The sequence below is a fragment of the Diceros bicornis genome, chromosome 14 (genome assembly GCF_020826845.1).
Source record: "Diceros bicornis minor isolate mBicDic1 chromosome 14, mDicBic1.mat.cur, whole genome shotgun sequence".
Lineage (NCBI taxonomy): Eukaryota > Metazoa > Chordata > Mammalia > Perissodactyla > Rhinocerotidae > Diceros > Diceros bicornis.
In genome coordinates this window covers 55,556,197-55,573,725 of record NC_080753.1, presented here as the reverse complement: position 1 = coordinate 55,573,725, position 17,529 = coordinate 55,556,197, and the positions used below count along the sequence as shown (strand labels likewise).

Genomic DNA, 17,529 nt, shown 5'->3' with positions numbered 1-17,529 from the left:
GAAGCTTGCTTTTCTTTAATGGTACTTTTTTCATTTTAAAAAATATATTAAGGAGTTTCTAATTTCAGAATTACCCCCATTGTCACTGCTTTCTTCATTGTAGAAACTACAGATGATAGTAATAATAATATTAATAATAAACGAAAATAGTTAGAATGTGTTTACTAAGTATTAGCCATTGTATTTATTGGGCAATATTACATACTATTATTTCAATTAATTCTCTCAACTACTCTATAAGATAAGGATTATTCACCTCCCTTGACAGGTCAGGAATGTGAGGCCTAGAGACGTAAAGAGCTTGCCTGATTTCCCAGAGCTAGTAAATGATGAACCGTCATTGTTTCCAGGAATGCGGGTCTCTCTGCCACCCACTCAGGTGGCGAATATTTTTAGCCAGCCCCGTGTCTGGTAGGCGTGTGGAGAGGTCACGGAATGCTCTGCTGGAAAGCGGTAGCCTGGCATTCAGTGTGGTTCACTGCAAAGAACGGGAGTTTTGCACAGATTCTAGTCTTGGTTCTGACACTGAGTAGCTGCATAACCTTGGGCAAAATGTTATCTCTGAGCAACATCATCATTATCTATAAAATGAGAAAATCCTAACTGTACCGTGTTGTGAAGATTAAAGGATTTCATAATTGTAAAACTATCTATGACAGGCCTGTATACCGACTAGAAGCTCAATATACAATCATTCATTCAGTGTCCTGCATTTTCAAATCCCAACTTAGCGGCACAGTGTCATATCCTTTTCTCTCTCACTGCCATCACACTTGGATAATCTAAAGGCAGTGACGTCATATCGGAGAACTGTCTTTAATTAGTGCTTGTCTCAACAGTGATATCTTTTTCAAAAAAATTAGAAGAGGGAATGAAGGGGTGTAAAAAAGAGTAACAATTCCAGTTTGAGTTTTAACACTGGAAAGGGATCCAAAGGATATTCAACAGAGCCCTTCTCGAAGACCACGTTCAGTAATTCGGTACCAGAGAGGGGAAAGGGAGAGGATGCCACATGCAGGGGGTTCAAGAGCCCCTGACGACTGACTTCAATTAGGAAACACAAATATTCATGGCGTACAACTTGTTTGAATAAAAATGCTCTTGTTCCTTTATGCTCCTTTCCCCAGCCTGCCTCAGTTTCCCTATATGCAAAAACAAAATGGTAGTACCAACTGCCAGGGTTGCTGAGGATACAAGAATACAGGAAAAGTGCTAATAACAGTACCTGGCACATAGTAAGAACTCAATAAATGTGATTAGTTGCTGCTGTTGTTAGTATTGGGCTTTTCTCTCTCTTCTCGCACATGGGAAAATATCCTTATTCCTTTAATTGGTGTTGAGAATGACAAACATGCCCTTCTACATACGTCCTTTAGTTCTCTAGAAGTGCAGGGATGCGGGGTCTGACCTTGTAAGGCCTTTCACATGTTGATTCAGCCAGCCAAGAAGAAAGGATTAGCGTTAAGGAAACAATAGAAGGCCCTCCTGCCCTGTGGCTCATCTGTCCTACATGTGTGATGCTTAATAGGTCTCTGACCTGAGATTCTAATGCAGATCTCAAATCCGAACCTATTTTTGACATGAGAAAAAATGTAAAGGCATAAAAATGTAGAGAATAATAAAATAAACATATCACATATGTTAAAATTGTGTCATATCTGTTTCAAATCTTTTTAAATTAATTATTAATATTTATTAAATATTTATTATGGGAACTCAGAAAGATAAGTGATAAAGCTGTCATTCCCTTTGTATAGCTCCCAACCCTGGGTCCCTTGTTCCTTCCTCAGATATAACTATTTTGATAAGTTTGATATCAAGCCATCCTATGTTTTTATGCATTTATACACAGATATTCACAAACAAAAATAGCAGTTTTGTACATTTTAAGGATTTATATAAATTATAACATATCATACTTATCTTTCTGCAGCTTGATCTATTCATGTTGACACATGTAGATCTAGTTCATTCATTGTAACTGCTATATAGTACTCCATCATATGAATATTCCAACTTGTTATTTATCCATTTCCTTACTGAGGGATATTTTAGGTTGTTTCCATTTTTTTGGCATTATAAACAATGCTGCTTTTTACAAATCTCCTTGTGTTCACAAGTGAGAATTTCTCTGGAAATAAATCTAGTTGTGGTATTGCTATGTTGTTTGGGGAATACATTTTTAGTTTTAGTAAAAACCACCATATTACTCTAAAAAATTTATGGGACTTGCTACTGTCAGTGTTTTAAATTTTTGCCAAGTGCATGGGTGCGGATGGTATTAATTTGCATTTCCTATTACTACTGCAGTTGTGCATCTCGTTAAATGTTTATTGGCTGAGCAGGGTTCCTCTGCCGTGAGCTGCCATTAATAACCCTTATCCATGTTTCTAATGGGTTTCCTGTCTTCTGTTTATTGATTTATAAGAGTCATTTGTCTATATAACAATTTATATTGTTATATAGATTGCAAATACCTTCTCCCAGTCTGTTGCTTGTTTTTTGTTTTTTGTTTTTTATCTCTGCCTATAATGTCTTCTGTCATTTCAAAATTTTAAATTTTGATATGATCAAACCTGTCACTTTTTATGGTCTGTGTCTTTTCAGTCTTGCTGAAAATGCCATGGGTATCACGGAAAGCCAATTGGTATAATGAAAACAAGCAACGGGGTAGAAGATAAGAGACATAGGTATGAAGTGGGTTTGAATCCCCGATCCACCATTTACTAGTTGTATGACTCAACAAAACAGTCTCTCTGAGTCTCAGTTTCCTCAAACATGGGAAAGCTTTACACATCTGCTCATTTATCCAACAAGTATTCTTGGAGAGTGTCTTATGTGCTGGCACCATTCTAATGCTGAAATTACAGTGGTAAACAAGACATACAAAGTTCTTGCCCTAATAGAGCTTATTTGCAGTGGGGGAGGTAGATGATAAACAAGTCAACAAAGATAATAAACAAGCAACTAACTAAATAACATGCAACGGAGATGATGCTGTAAAAGTATTCTGCAAAAAAAAAGCATTATACAAAAATACGGTATTATGATTCCCATCATTAGGGATGCCGTGGAAAGTTCCTCTAAAGTTGCTCACAAATTGAAGGTGTAATGACTCTATTTTACTTGAAAATGAACTAATAGACAATCAAGCCACACAAGACAAAATAAGTCTACCAGGCAGGAAAGAGTTTCATGCTGCAGGGCAATGTGGACTTTGACCAGAAACCCAGAGACTCCATCCATTCAAAGCGCTCCTCCAGCCTTGCTTGGACCAGTCTTGGCAGCAACTTCAGGCCAGCCAGGCTGATCTGTTTGCTGCTCTCAACATGTCCACCGTGTCTTCCACTTTTCCCACCTAATCTTAGCCTCTTCTAACATCGTCCCCTCCTAGATCACACAAAGTCAGTCCTGTATTGTCAACTTATTTCAGTTTTACCCACGCACTTAAATTTCTCATCAATTTTACTACTTCCAAACTGACAGGGAAAAGAAGCTGTGTACATATATGCATTCTCTTTCCTCATTATTTCCAATAAAATATACAAATCCAATAATCTGCTATATTTAGGATTTTAGTAACTGAAATAATGGCGACCCCGTGGGAAAGGCAGAGAATGGAGGTTATGTTTTCTCATAGGGCAAATTTTTATGAGTTAAAGCATTAGATTCAGCACTATTAAGAAGCTCAAGACATAGGCAATTTGATGTAGGCAGCGGGGCAAATAGCTAAAGTTAATCTGATTATGTGGAACTCTTGGGATTTTCTAAAGTTGTGATTCAAATCCATGAAACAATTTTCAAAATACTTTCAGTTTTATAATATGAATGCATCTATAGGTGAGAACTATTCAATAAGAAAAACTGTTTTGAAACAAGCACATAGTTTAGTTTTTCCTTTTTCCCGATTAATAGAATCCATGCAGCCTAAAGAAAAGGAATCAAAAATCAGAGAATGAAATCTTTATCATGTTTTCATTCTCTCCAGAAAAAGTCCTAAACATTAAAACCAAAATCCATTATCACAGGAATATAAGGATTTTTTTAAATGTAAATACATGTAGATCGATCAAGTTAGTTTTTAAAAATATCTCTATTGTAGGCAGAGAAAAAAGTTAGGGTTGTAAAGAAGAACATGATGAAGTGGCTGCAGGTAAGAGCCACCACTTCTGAGCATCTAGCTTGTATATTACGAGGGACTTCATATATATTCCAATCTTTACTATGCATATTATTATATATATTTTATAGATGACATAAATGGAGTAGAAAATTGAACCCAGGACTGTGTGGTTAAAGAGACAAGTTTTCAAAAGTTGACAACATGAAAATAAGCGAGAGGAACTGACATATTAGTTCAGCCCCTTTATAACCTCCTTATCCAGGCTGTCCCAGACCTAGATGTTATGGAAACCAGAGTAATCTTCCTAAATGTTGCTTTCATTTGACTCTCCATTTCAAAAACCTGTTTTCTACTACCTATAAATCTAGGAGAAAGCCTTAGATTCAAGACTTGTCAAAATCTGACTTGATCCATCCCATAATCCTGTTGGTCTACAGCCTTCACAAATTCAAAAACATTTATTGAGCACCTCAATTCATCCTTTATGGGTGGTAAATGGGATGTGAACAGAAAAGAGCAATGCCCTGGGAAGTGGCAGAACTGCCCTACGCTTTATCAACAACTGTTGACTGTACATCAGGCAGCAGCCTAGGTGCCTGAGATGCATTACTGAGCAACGCGGACAAAAATCTGTCCTCACAAAGCGTGCATTCAGGTAGGAAGGGACAAACAACAATCACAGAACAAATAAGTAAATTATTAGAAGGTTCAAATGCTATGTGAGTCAGTCAATTGCTAGGTTATAAGTGCTATGAAAAAAGAGAGCAGTGTATGGGGATCAGGCCTGTGTGAATATGGCAGGGCAGGTTCCAGTTTTAAACAGAGAGGTTCAGGTCTAATGAAGAAAGTGTGAAGAAGAGAGCCACACAGCTCTCTGGGGGAAGATCCAGCCAGCCAGAGGGAACAGCCAGCATAAAGGCCCCATCTGATTCTGACAAAACAATCCTGTGAAAAAGATAATACCCATTTTGCAGGTTAGTAAACAGTGTCTCAGAGTGACTTGATCAAGGGAATAAAGCTAGTCAACAGTAAAGCCAGGACTAGGAACCAGGTTCCTTGACTCTCGGTCCAGTGCCTTCATTCTGTGCTGTGGCTTTGTTCACCAGGCACAGAGGAAAGTGCTCTGCCTCCTATAAGCACTGAGTACATGTAAGGTGTCATCACTGCTGTGGTGGTGGTGATTATTATTATTAATCAGGTCCGTTGATATCTTTTGAAAGGTACATAAAGCTCAAAGAATAATTTCATTTTCCCTTCCCGTGGTTTATTTTTCTTCTTCCTTTATCTGTGTTTTCTTTCTTGAATAGATCATTTTAACATCAGACTATCAGTTAAAGTAATTATATTTCTTCGGATATTTAGGAAAGGTGTGAAGCATACGAATAAGCTATAAAGTAGAAACCATTTATGTTAACATGCAAAGAGCTGATGAAAGAGTGGAGAGAATGTGGAGCCCAGTGATTGTGAGGTAGAGAACCACACTTCTCGAGAGAGGCTGGAGGGCGGGGCAGGAGAAGGGGAAGCAGAGCGCCAGGGTGGGGGGGGGCACCTTTGGAACACGCTAGGACTAGTGCCTCCCAACACTAAGCTACTAAATAAAAACCATGATTCTGGCCTTGAAGAAATAATGAACTTCAAGTAAAGAAAAACAGAGAGACCACAAAAGAGGAAACTTCTAGAAAAGGCGAGAATAGTGGAAAGGAGGCTGAAGAGGAGAGGAAAAGAGATTTAAAGATGTTTTCAAGTAAAAATATGAGAATACTATACAATAAACAATATAAAACAAAAAAGAGAGTAAGAATCAGATTTCAGACACGGTAGACTTGAGAGCTGGTGAAATTACTAACAGCAAAAGGCAGCAGAGAGGAGTCTGAAAGATGAGCTTTCTTTCGGTAATGCTGGTTTAAGGTGGCAGTAAGGTTCTCAGGAGTGGAAAGGGTCTAGTAGGTAAGAGGCAAATTTGGAAGACATGCATCACCTAGAGCTGTTCCGTCCACTACAGTAGCCTCTAACCACATGTGGCTACTGAGCACTTGACACTGTGGCTAGCCTGAACTGAATGCGCCGGAAGTATAAATACACACCAGACTTGGAAGATATCATACGAAAAAAAAGAATGTAAAATATCTCACTAGTATTTTTTTTTACATTATTACATGTTGAAATAATATTTGCATGGATTGGGTTAAATATATTATTAAAATTAATTTCACCTGTCTCTTTTTACTTTTTCATGTAACTACTAGAAAATTAAAAATTACATGTGTGGCTTGCATTATATTTTCTACTGGACACTTGATATAGAGCAACGCTAGAGATGTATTAGGATCACATAAGAGGAAGAGAACTCTGAAGGGAATCACAGCCATCATTCTGAGAAGTCTCAATCAAAAACAGTCAGGTATGGGGGAAAGAACATACATCACCATAATAGTCAATATTTACTGAGCACTCTGAGTACTTTGCTAGACACGTTAAGTGCATCATCTCATTTGTTCTTCTGAACAACGTTATGAAATAATACTACAGTCTTCTTTTACAAAAGAAAAAACTGAACCTAAAGAAGTTAATCTGTCCAAGGTCACACAGCTAAATGCTGGTGTTGGGATTCAAACCCACGACTGACTCCAGACCTCAAGTTCTAAACTGCCACATCGTTGATTCCAGAACAACTGATACTTTGCAATTATTGTTAGATTTTACATGGTCATAATTAAACTAACAATTTATTCAAATGGTTCATTGTCAGAGTCAGTGATATACCAGTGACGTCCTAATTTGATTAAGAAAAGATACAAACGTGTGAGTTTGTAACTTTAGAATTATGATGAGTTACTGATCTTGGCCTGTTTTCACCACGCTGGACCTAACTAAGAGTTTCCAGTGCAACTTCTTGTCCTTTACCAATGTCTACTCCTAAAAACCCAAACCCGTCAAGTTAGATAGCACACATCTGACTGTCAAACAGAAATGATCGTGGGCACAACCCTGGACAGCAGAGCCCTGTTTTCTGAATATAACTAGATATATAATATGCATCCACTTCAAATTTAAACACTCACTTTCAAACTATGAAAGCACCTGAACCTCCCAAACTGTGATGAAATGTTCTGCAGGGAGCTGGATTAAATTCCAACCTTTTGCTGAAGAACCAAAAATTAAGCTTACCCAACCGGATACTTTAAAAATGGATTTGAAAATTCAGATTTTCAAACTCCTTGAAAATTCAACACTTTTGACAACAAAAATGGCTTGATATTTTGACTGGACTCATAACATAGCAAAATCTCATACAAATATAAATTGGGATCAAAAGAAAGAGGTCTCTTTCATTTACGTTTGGTTGGTTGGTTTTAATTTCAAATACAAAATTGAATCTTTCTTTTCTTTTTACCTTTAATGTCTAACACCTATCTGGACAAAACAGTAATCACAGAACCACTGAACTTATACAATGATGGCTATAATTACGACATTTTCAGGAACTTACCCATGTAAATTTTATAAAGCAGTTTGGCTCAAATTATGAAAACACACTTCCCCAGGCTTGAAACAAAGGATTGCCATCAATTTACACCATGGAATGGAAAAACAAAAAAGAATTTGAAGGCAAAATACTTGTTTTAGAATAAGACCAATTAGCAGACGTCGTGAGAGATGGTTCATGTTGGACATGGATCCAAGACGGTATCTCTCTCAACTGACCCACTAATTTATTTATGAATTTAAACTCCACCCCTACCCACTCCCTGCCTCATTTTTTTTTCTTAAGTGAGATGACTTTGATTTGGACACATTTATAAAAATATCCCATCTGAAGACCCAAAATTTCTGAAACACGCTTATCTATAGAGGTAGTATCATAACTGTATAGGGTAGAGCTTATAAGAGCTTGCCCTTTATTTTGGCTCTTTTAGGTTAATTCCCAGGACTCTTCCATCCAATTAGGGAGATATCCTTGGACTTGTTCCCTTGCTCATTGCAGTTCACAATAATTTGGAACAAAGAGTCAGACCCTGAAGGAGAGAGCTAGGTGGCCCTAAAAATGCCTAGTCCAACCAGGTGCCAAGGTGTCTAGAGCATGAAGTGATAAACCTGGGCATAAGAGATGGCCACCTATGCTCTTATCATTGAGGGCCACCAAATTGAGTCCCTCCTGTCCAAGAGTATCCCTCCTCTCAAACTTCACTTGAGATCCTCATTATTACTACTGTCAATTGGACAGATAATCCTTGTAGTTGCATTGCTGCTTCTCTTATCATGAAGTGTGCTGCTTTATTGGGTTAATTGTGTAAAAAATTTATTGAGCACCTACTATGCCAGGCACTGCTGTAGGTACTAGAAATACAGCAGTGAACCAAATGACAAAAATCTCAGCCCTACTGAAATTTACATTCTGGTGGGGAACACGTTCAATAAACAGGATAAATAAACAAAATAGTATGTTAAATATTAGATGCTGAAGAGAAAAAAAAAGCACTCAAGGGGAATATGAACTGTGGCGGGTGGGGTGGGAAAGACTGGAATTTTAAATAAAGTGGTCAGACAAGACTTCACATATAATCAGGTAGATAGTGTGCGCCGGAAAGGATAGAGAGCAAAATCTAGGGCTGATTAGTGTCAGGTGGAGTAGGGAAAAGAAGGAGATTAGTATATTTTAACAAGCCCTGAAGTGGAGAGGAAACCATACGGAAGGGAGGAGAGAAGCAAAGATAAAATATGGACCACTGAGGACAAACGCGGGCTTCCCATTTGGCCCAGGACTGCCTGGTCCTTTGAGCCTGGCACGACACACTTCTCCTTTTGTAGTCGCGGAACCTGGCTCTGACGCCAAAACTCTCAGGCAGTTCATCAGACAAGGGGACAGACGTATAGGGACACAGACACACACCCCTGTCTCTCTCTCCAGGAACAGAACTTAATGCGCGCAGAAGCGCTATGAATTCAGAGTCGAGTACCGGCCTGGGAAACGGGAGAGAGGAGCGGCTGGGAAGAACACACCCAAGGCCCCTCCATCCCGGGATACGGGTGGAAACCTGCCCCGACTCCGAAGCGCTATGAATTCAGAGTCGAGTACCGGCCTGGGAAGCGGGAGAGAGGAGCGGCTGGGAAGAACACACCCAAGGCCCCTCCATCCCGGGATACGGGTGGAAACCTGCCCCGACTCCGCTACGCACACCCGGCGAGGCGCGGGCAGGCACACGGACACACCCCCGGGCGCCAGGCACGGTGCAGGGCGGAGAGGAGGCATGAATTCAACCGTTAGACCCCCAAACCCGGCATTTCCCGAGGCGGGGTGGGGGCACCGCCACTCCCCAGCCCGCGCCGGCGGGCGGTGGGCGGCGGGGGAAGAATGGCCGCCGCGGGCGGAGGGCGGAGGGGCCGTTCGTCGGCGTGCCCCGCCGGCCGCGTGCATGCAACAGGGGGCTGGACGCGAGCGGGCGCGCCGAGGGGCCGGGCGGACCGCGGACCGGACACAGCGGCCCCGGCGGGGGACCCCGGCCCGGCCCGCGCGCCCCTGCCCAAACGTTCACGCCCGCCCCTCGGGCCTGCGGGGGCCGGGCCCGCCGCCAGCGACGGGTTCCAGCGGTCGAACCCGCAGCCCCGCGCCGCCGCCCGCTCGGCTCCTTCCCGCCCGGCGCGTCGGTCGGGGACAGAAAGAAAGAGCGGCGGCGGCGCGCGGCCCCACTCACCATGATCCGCGGCGGCGACCCCGGCGGCCAGCGATGCGCTGTCCAGGGTACCCAGCTTCCCTCTGCCCCGCGCTCCCGCGGCGCCCGCTCCACTTACCCCCACCCACGCCCACGCCCGGCGCGCGCACGCCCGCCTCCCCGCCCCCTCGGGCTCGCGCCGCTCCCGCGCGGCGCTCCAAGCTCAGGGCCGTTTCGGGCGCCCGCCGCTCCCGCCCCCTCCCCTCGCCCGGGCCTCGCCGCCGTGTCGCGAGGAGGGCGGCGGGGGAGGGGCGGGGGCAGGCGAGGCGGCGGCACGTGCGGCCTCGCGCGCCCCCTCCCGGGCGCCCGGCTTTTCCCGCGCGGCCGCGGCGCCCCCTGCCGGGAGGGCGGCGATTTACAGGCCCAGCTGGCTCCCGCCGCGCGCTACGGCTCAGTGTTGGCAGAGCCTGGGCGAGGACCCGTCCACAGGGGCCTCTGTCTGTCGCCCCCGGAGGCTGGGACGGCTGCGGGATCTTGGGGAGGAGAAGGCTCCAGAGGGCCAGGGCGCTGGTCCCAGCTTTTAGCTGGGCGCCCTGGCTTTCAAGCACATGTTAAAGCGAGAATAGCTCTTGCTCATGCAGGTTTGCGGGATGTGGGTATTTTAGATTTGGGGATCAGTCGGGTTCCTTTTGGCATGAGGTCGGGGAGCATCAGTATGAGCAGGAGATTCCTTGTGTCACACGACGCTACCTCCAGAGGATCTTATTCCAGGGGCTTCTTAGCTAATGCCCTCAATGGTTAGTTTAACACTTAATTGTGAACAGAAAGTATGGGATCTTGGATCCTGGGCTTTTAATTTTTTGTTGCCCCTGTGAAAGATGTTGGGAAAGGTAGACTTAAGACTGTTACATGATCTTTCCTCTATTTTAGCATTAAGAATGTGTGCTTGCTCCTTTATGTGGTTGATGTGGTAAACTAAAATGCAAGCCAAGGTAACCATGTTTATTGGAGTTGGGAACACCACATCGAGATGTGCATGGACATACACGTAGCACTCCACACCTGAAGTAATGCAGACGTATTTGCAGTTTTGTAAAGTAGCAGAGTGAATAACCATAGGTGCCAGGGCTAACTCTTAATTGTCATATAATCACCTAATATTTAGAGTTTCCTGTCGTTGGAGTGTTAAACATCGGGTACGTATTTGGTTATAAGGGGTGGATAACTTTAGACCATGAGCAGGTAGGTATTTGTTAACCAAGTCTCATAAAATCTCACTAGCAGGGGCTCTGGAGTCAGCCCTGCCACATACTGGCTGTGTAATACTGGGTTAGTTACCTGACCTCTCTGTGCTCCTGTTTCCTGATCTATAAAATGGTGATAAAAATGGCAGTTACACTACATATTCTTGTCAGGATTACATTAATATGAGTAAAACACTAGAAAAAATGGAGCTAAAGTAATTATTGATGTTGCTATTGATCTGATGCCTGTGGGATTCAGAAAGTGATATTCTATTTAATGCTGGCATATTTTTATAAAAAGTGTCCATAGGGCCAAAACCAAATCAACAATTTGATGCCAGTTCTATTCATTCATTCACTTTGTTCATTTCACAAATATTTGAGTGCCTCGTACGGCAGGCACGGTGGTAAGAGCTGGGGAAACAATGAACAAATCCTGCTATTAGGAGTTTTCAGTATCTATGATGATCCATGTTATGACATCCAGAGGCTGGAAGGAAATTCACCCAATTATTCACCAAATATTAAGTGTTTTTCCCCCAGATAGCAGTACTATGGAATGATTTTTTTCTTTTTCTATTTTCTCTTCATTTTTCAGATTTTTTTACATGTATTGTTTTATTTATATATATAAATAAATTATTTAAATATATTATTTAAATATATATAAATAAATATATATATATTATATATATTATATATAATATATATAATATATATATTATATATATATATATATATATAGGTGAGGAAGATTGTCCCTGAGCTTACATCTGCACCAATCCTCCTCTATTTTGTATGTGGGATGCCTCCACAGCATGGCTTGATGAGCCAGGTCCACCACGCCCAGGATCCGGGCCCACAAATCCCAGGGCCTTGGAAGCGGAGCAAGCAAACTTAACCACCGGGCTGGCCCCATTATTTTATATTTTTAAAGCCATAAAAATAGCTTCCACATTCCTGCGGTGTTGAACTATAAAAATACTGGATCTGAATTTCACTGTATCATTAATCTGATGTAGTAGAATGTGAATTCTTAATCTAGATAGTGATTCTAAGACATTATTGTGTGTAAATTGCACCTGAGGATTTAGTCAACTACAGACCTGGGACCCCTCCAGGTGGTCTCAGGCGCAGACAGGACTACAAACTTTTAATAAGCATCACAAATGATGCTGGTGCAGGCAGGTGGCCCATAGACCACTTTTTGAGAACGTTATGTCCATCATCTACTCAGGAAAAGCTTTAGTCCATTTCTCTAACAACATTAAGGGATAAAAGTGTGACAACTAGCCTCTAACACTCCACTGTTTGCTGGCAGGAATTGTACCATTGATGTCATCTGTTCCTTGCAAAGCACACCAGGTTAGCACACATTAACTCTTAAACTTTGAATTAGCTCTATACTTCCCGCTACCATTTAGCCTGATAATCGTTATTTTACCTTTATTATCTAAAAACACACATCAACCCCCAGGGGCAGACAGAGGCCTAAACAGTCCACTATATCTTATCTCTTCCTTAAAATATTATTCTTATGGCTTTCCTTCTCACTACAAGAAAGGCATGTTAATATGATAATAAGATTGCTTCCCTTTATGATTTGTTCTCTAGTATGGATCACACCAAACCTGGCATCTGCTTGTGTTTCCCAGCTGTAGGGCAAGCCTGTCCTGAGCATGTGTATCAGCTAAAGCCCCACAGTCACAGAATTAGAGCCTAATCGTGTGTTAGGTACTCACATGGGTGTTGTGCTATAGAAAGTGATCATTAGCATAACCTAAGAATCTTAAACCTAGACATAGAGATCAGACTCTCTCTCTTTTATGTATATATATTTTATGTTTTACAGGTGAAGAAAGTCTATCTCAGAGAAGTTAGAGAAGGCCGACAACTAAGAGGTCACAGTACTAAAGCCTGATCTCCTGACCCCTGGGTCGGTGTTCTCAGGGTCATTGCTGCCTCCACAGTTCCAGCCTTCTAGGCCTCATCAAAATTATGAAGTAGGCAAATTTTGTCTTCTGTGAGTCTAATCTTGGGTGGTTTTCTTCTTCTGAAGCATCGCTTCTTTTGGCACTTAGCATCTTTTTGTTTTATCCTGAGAAAAATACTCACTTATAATTTATTGTGATTTTAAATCAATCCACTGCTTTTCTCCAGAGTATTTGTATTCTTAGGCTAATAATAGAAACAGACTCGGGAAATCACATCCTTTCCTTGGCCATATACTCTGCCTTTGTGTAAAGAAAGCTCTGTACTCATGAATTTAGAAATGAAAAATACTAAGATGAAGAGTAAATCCAGACCCAAGTCACATTAGCACAAATGGTTACCCCAACAAGTTTCGTGCATCTTTTACTCCATATTATCAAGGCTAAGGATTTATAATTATTTATCACAATAAATTATAAATTGACAAAGCAATATATGTATATATCGCTTATTTGGTTGGAATGGAGTAACACGTGGACAGTCATTACCGTGTATTAATCCAAGTAAAAAGAGATTTATGTTCATTAACTTAAAAATGTTTACTGAGTACTATGTTCCAGCACAATGTTCTAAAGCAGGAGTTGGCAAACTACAGCCACAGGCCAAACCTGGCCAGCTGCCTGTTTTTATAGATAAAGTTTTCTTAGAACACAACCATGCCCATACGTTTACACATTGTCTACGGTGGCTTTTGCACTACGATGGCAGAGCTGAGTAGTTGTGACAGAAACTGTGTAGCAGCAAATCCTCGAATATCTACTGTTTGGCCCTTTACAAAGAAAGTGTGCCGATCCCTGTAGAGTCTAGATGTTGTGAATAAGCCCTGGAACAATATAGATAAGTCCTTTTCTTTTAGGAAGCTTATATTTTGGTGGGAAGGAAGGAGACAATAAACAAAATAATTTTAGATAGAGAAGCATCGTGAAGACATAATATTATGGGAGAGAGTGACTTTGCTGGGAAGAGGCACTTTGGATAGGATGGTCAGCAAAGGCGTCTCTAAGTGGATGATATTTGAATTGAGATCTCAATGGTGGAACAAGCCAACTACGGAGCCATGAGAACGTCTAGGGGAAATCCCTAGACGTTCTCATATGATGTCTACTGGTCACCTGCAGCCATCCCAGTTCAAGAAACCCTAGTGGGGCCATTACTGGGTACTCTTATGGCTGTTGACTTTATCTTTTGTCTTTTTGTTATGTTCATTTTGAAGCACTCATTTACTTTACCATTTTGTCTTTCATATATGCCATTTTAGTTAAATTGCATTTATTGATTTCCTTTTAATATTCTTTTTTAAGAATTCTTTTATAGGGCTGGCCCCGTGGCTTAGTGGTTAAGTGAGTGCACTTGGCAACTGGCGGCCCGGGTTCGGATCCCGGGCGCGCACCGACGCACCGCTTGTCTGGCCATGCTGAGGCCGTGTCCACATACAGCAACTAGAAGGATGTGCAACTATGACACACAACTATCTACTGGGGCTTTGGGGAAAAAAAGGAGGAGGATTGGCAATAGACGTTAACTCAGGGCCAGTCTTCCTCAGCAAAAAGAGGAGGATTAGCATGGATGTTAGCTCAGGGCTGATCTTCCTCGCAAACAAATAAATAAATAAATAAAAATAAAAGTTTAAAAAAAAAAAGAATTCTTTTATAAATGTCAAGTAGCACAGGCATAAAGTTGGCTAGCCTATTTCACAAGGAAGGTGAGATGTCACAGTCCCTCAGATGACCTGCAATAACCTTCCAACCCACATGGGGGGGGGGCTGTTCCTTACTCAGGTGTACCCTCTGGGATTAACCCTAGGCAGTAGTCCCCCAGCTTATTTTTGTTACAAACCTACTCCACACCTAACTTGAAACCTAGAAATCAACTGAGGAAAGAGAGAAATTGCTGATTAAAACCCAACCATTCAGGTCTCAAGGAGGGTCACATTGCATGCACCCCCTTTTTCTTTCCCCCTTAAAAGTGTGTGAGTGTGTGTGTCGAGGGGAGAGGTTGTGTAGCCACACATCGTTCTCTGCCAGAAATGCTCATGCCTGGAGAGAGAGAGGTAGACTAGAGACTAGGGCCTCATAATTAACCATTTCGAAGTTTATGATTTTCTGGCCCCACAGTAAAACTTGGTCAGAAATAGCTGATCTATAATAAACCATTTTTACAAGATTATTGTAAATTATTGAGATGTTAGCAACGTGAACATAAGCGATGGTAGAATTTGCATGAACACATAAAGTGCAATGGACTCCTCCCCTGACTTTTTACCTTTCTTTGGACTGATTTGTCTTGCATATTCTTTCTCTCCTCATCCACAAAAAAAGGCATTCAGTATTAAAACACTATATGCCAACAAAAAACTTTACTCACAAATTTTGTTGATTCCATCTGAATGAAAGTAAGGCATTTGAATGTTTTACGATAGGCTAATAAAAAATAGCTGGAAGAGTACAGTTTTATTAAAAATTAGCTAGTACATTATTATATTTGTTCTAATTGGTATTCAGTGAGTATATAGAATAACAGTCCCCAAAAAGTTAACATTTTATTACACCAGTATATTGGTGAATGAGCCTAGAGGAAATAGAGATGAGGAACCTAAAGGAGGTTCAAGAGTTTGAAGAGCCTTTTGCTTGACACAGATTTCAACCTTGCATTTGTTGCTACCCATGCAACTTCTTCAACCTCTGGGAAACAGGCCAAAGGGATCCTGAAATAAATCCAGAAGTCATAGCAAGCAGCCTCAGCTTATAACCTCATCATTCTTTTAGCTCAAGTGTGGTATTTGCAGGTAACTATTAGTGTCTAACATAAACCATGCTAAATGCCTTACAACAGTAGCTCATTTAATCCTCACAACAGTCCTGTGACCATTGTACAGATGAGGAACCTGAGGCCCAAGGACGTTAAGTGCGCAGTGTCACATGGTCAGGCATGTTGGAAAGTGGGGAAGCCAGGATTCAATCTGAGGCCTGTTAGATTCTTTCTACAACACTGTGCTGTTTTGAATAATCCTGACTTTGAGAATCCTAATAAACTTGGCAGAGACACTCACATTCTGCAAGTCAGAAAAGAAGATGAAGTATGAGCCTTCTGGCAATCTAATTTTTTTTCAAAGCTATGAAAGTAAACAGAATAATAAGGAACCCCAATGCATCTATCATGCACCTTAAAAAATTATCTACTCATGGCCAATCTTGTTTTATCTATATCCCTACCTACTTCCCCCATTCTATTATTTTGAAGCAAATCCCAGACGTAATAGTTTATCTGTAAATATTTCAGTATCTATCACTAAAGATAAGAATTCTTTTAAAAAAACATGCATAATCACAATACCATTACAATACCTTAAAAATTAACCATAATTTCTTGATGTCATTGATTATAGACATTGAGTGTACAAATTTCCGCAATTTGTCTTTTTTAACATTGCAATTGGTAGATACATCTTGTAAGTCTCTTTCTTTTTTTTTTTAATAATTTTATTTATTTATTTATTTATTTCCCCCCCAAAGCCCCAGTAGATAGTTGTATGTCATAGCTGCACGTCCTTCTAGTTGCTGTATGTGGGACGCAGCCTCAGCATGGCTAGAGAAGCGGCCCATCGATGCACGCCCGGGATCCAAACCCGGGCCGCCAGCATCAGAGCGCGAGCACTTAGCCGCTAGGCCACAGGGCCAGCCCTTGTAAGTCTCTTTCAATCTCTACTTCCCCTCTCTAACTCTTTTTTTTTTTTTTTGAGGAAGATTAGTGCTAGGCTAACATCTGATGCCAGTCCTCCTCTTTTTGCTGAGGAAGATTGGCCCTGGCCTAACATCAGTGCCCATCTTCCTCTACTTTATATGGGATGCTGCCACAGCATGGCTTGACAAGCGGTGCATCGGTCCACGCCCAGGATCTGATCCTGCAAAGCCCGGGCCACCGAAGTGGAGCGTGCGAACTTAACCGCTACGCCACCGGGCCAGGCCCCCCTCTCTATCTCTTTTTATTTTCTTGCAATTTATTTGTGTATACCGTAGAATTTCCCCCAGTCTGGATTTTGTTGATGGCGTCCCCAGAGTACAGTTTAACATGTGCTTCTGACCTCTGTTTTTGTAAACTGATAACTGTAACTAGCTCTAGAGGCTTGATCAGATTCTGGTTAGAATTTTTTTGACAAGAATACTTCATTGGGGTAGTATATGTTTCCCTCAGGAGGCACATAATATCTGATTGTCACTCTTTTTGTGATGTTTAGGCATCAATTGATGCTCACTACCTACATCCAGTGATTTATTAGGGGCTGCAAAAATGTGATATTCTACCTCTATCATTCCTTTGTCAGTTATTAGCTAGAATACTTCCAGAGACTTCCCCTTATATACTGTTTGGTTACCTGGTAAACTTCATATAGAAAAGACAGGCTAAATGATAGTTTTAAAGTGAAGAATTGGTTCACTAGCAATGTAAAGATTTAGAGAGTTCAAAATTTAGATATGAAAATAAGAATAAATAACATTTGGAAATACTTGTGCCAGCTGCC

At 41.4% G+C, this 17,529-nt stretch overlaps 1 protein-coding gene across 1 annotated transcript in view; it reads right to left on the bottom strand.

Moving 5' to 3' along the window:
• ELOVL2 (ELOVL fatty acid elongase 2) overlaps positions 1-9,885 on the bottom strand; it is a 54,464-nt gene extending 44,579 nt beyond the window's left edge. Inside the window, exon 1 of the mRNA XM_058555267.1 lies at positions 9,817-9,885. Within this exon, the coding sequence (XP_058411250.1) occupies positions 9,817-9,819 (3 nt within the window). The 5' untranslated portion in view covers positions 9,820-9,885. The remainder of the gene's footprint in view (positions 1-9,816) is intronic.
• Between the last annotated feature and the right edge of the window lie 7,644 nt (positions 9,886-17,529).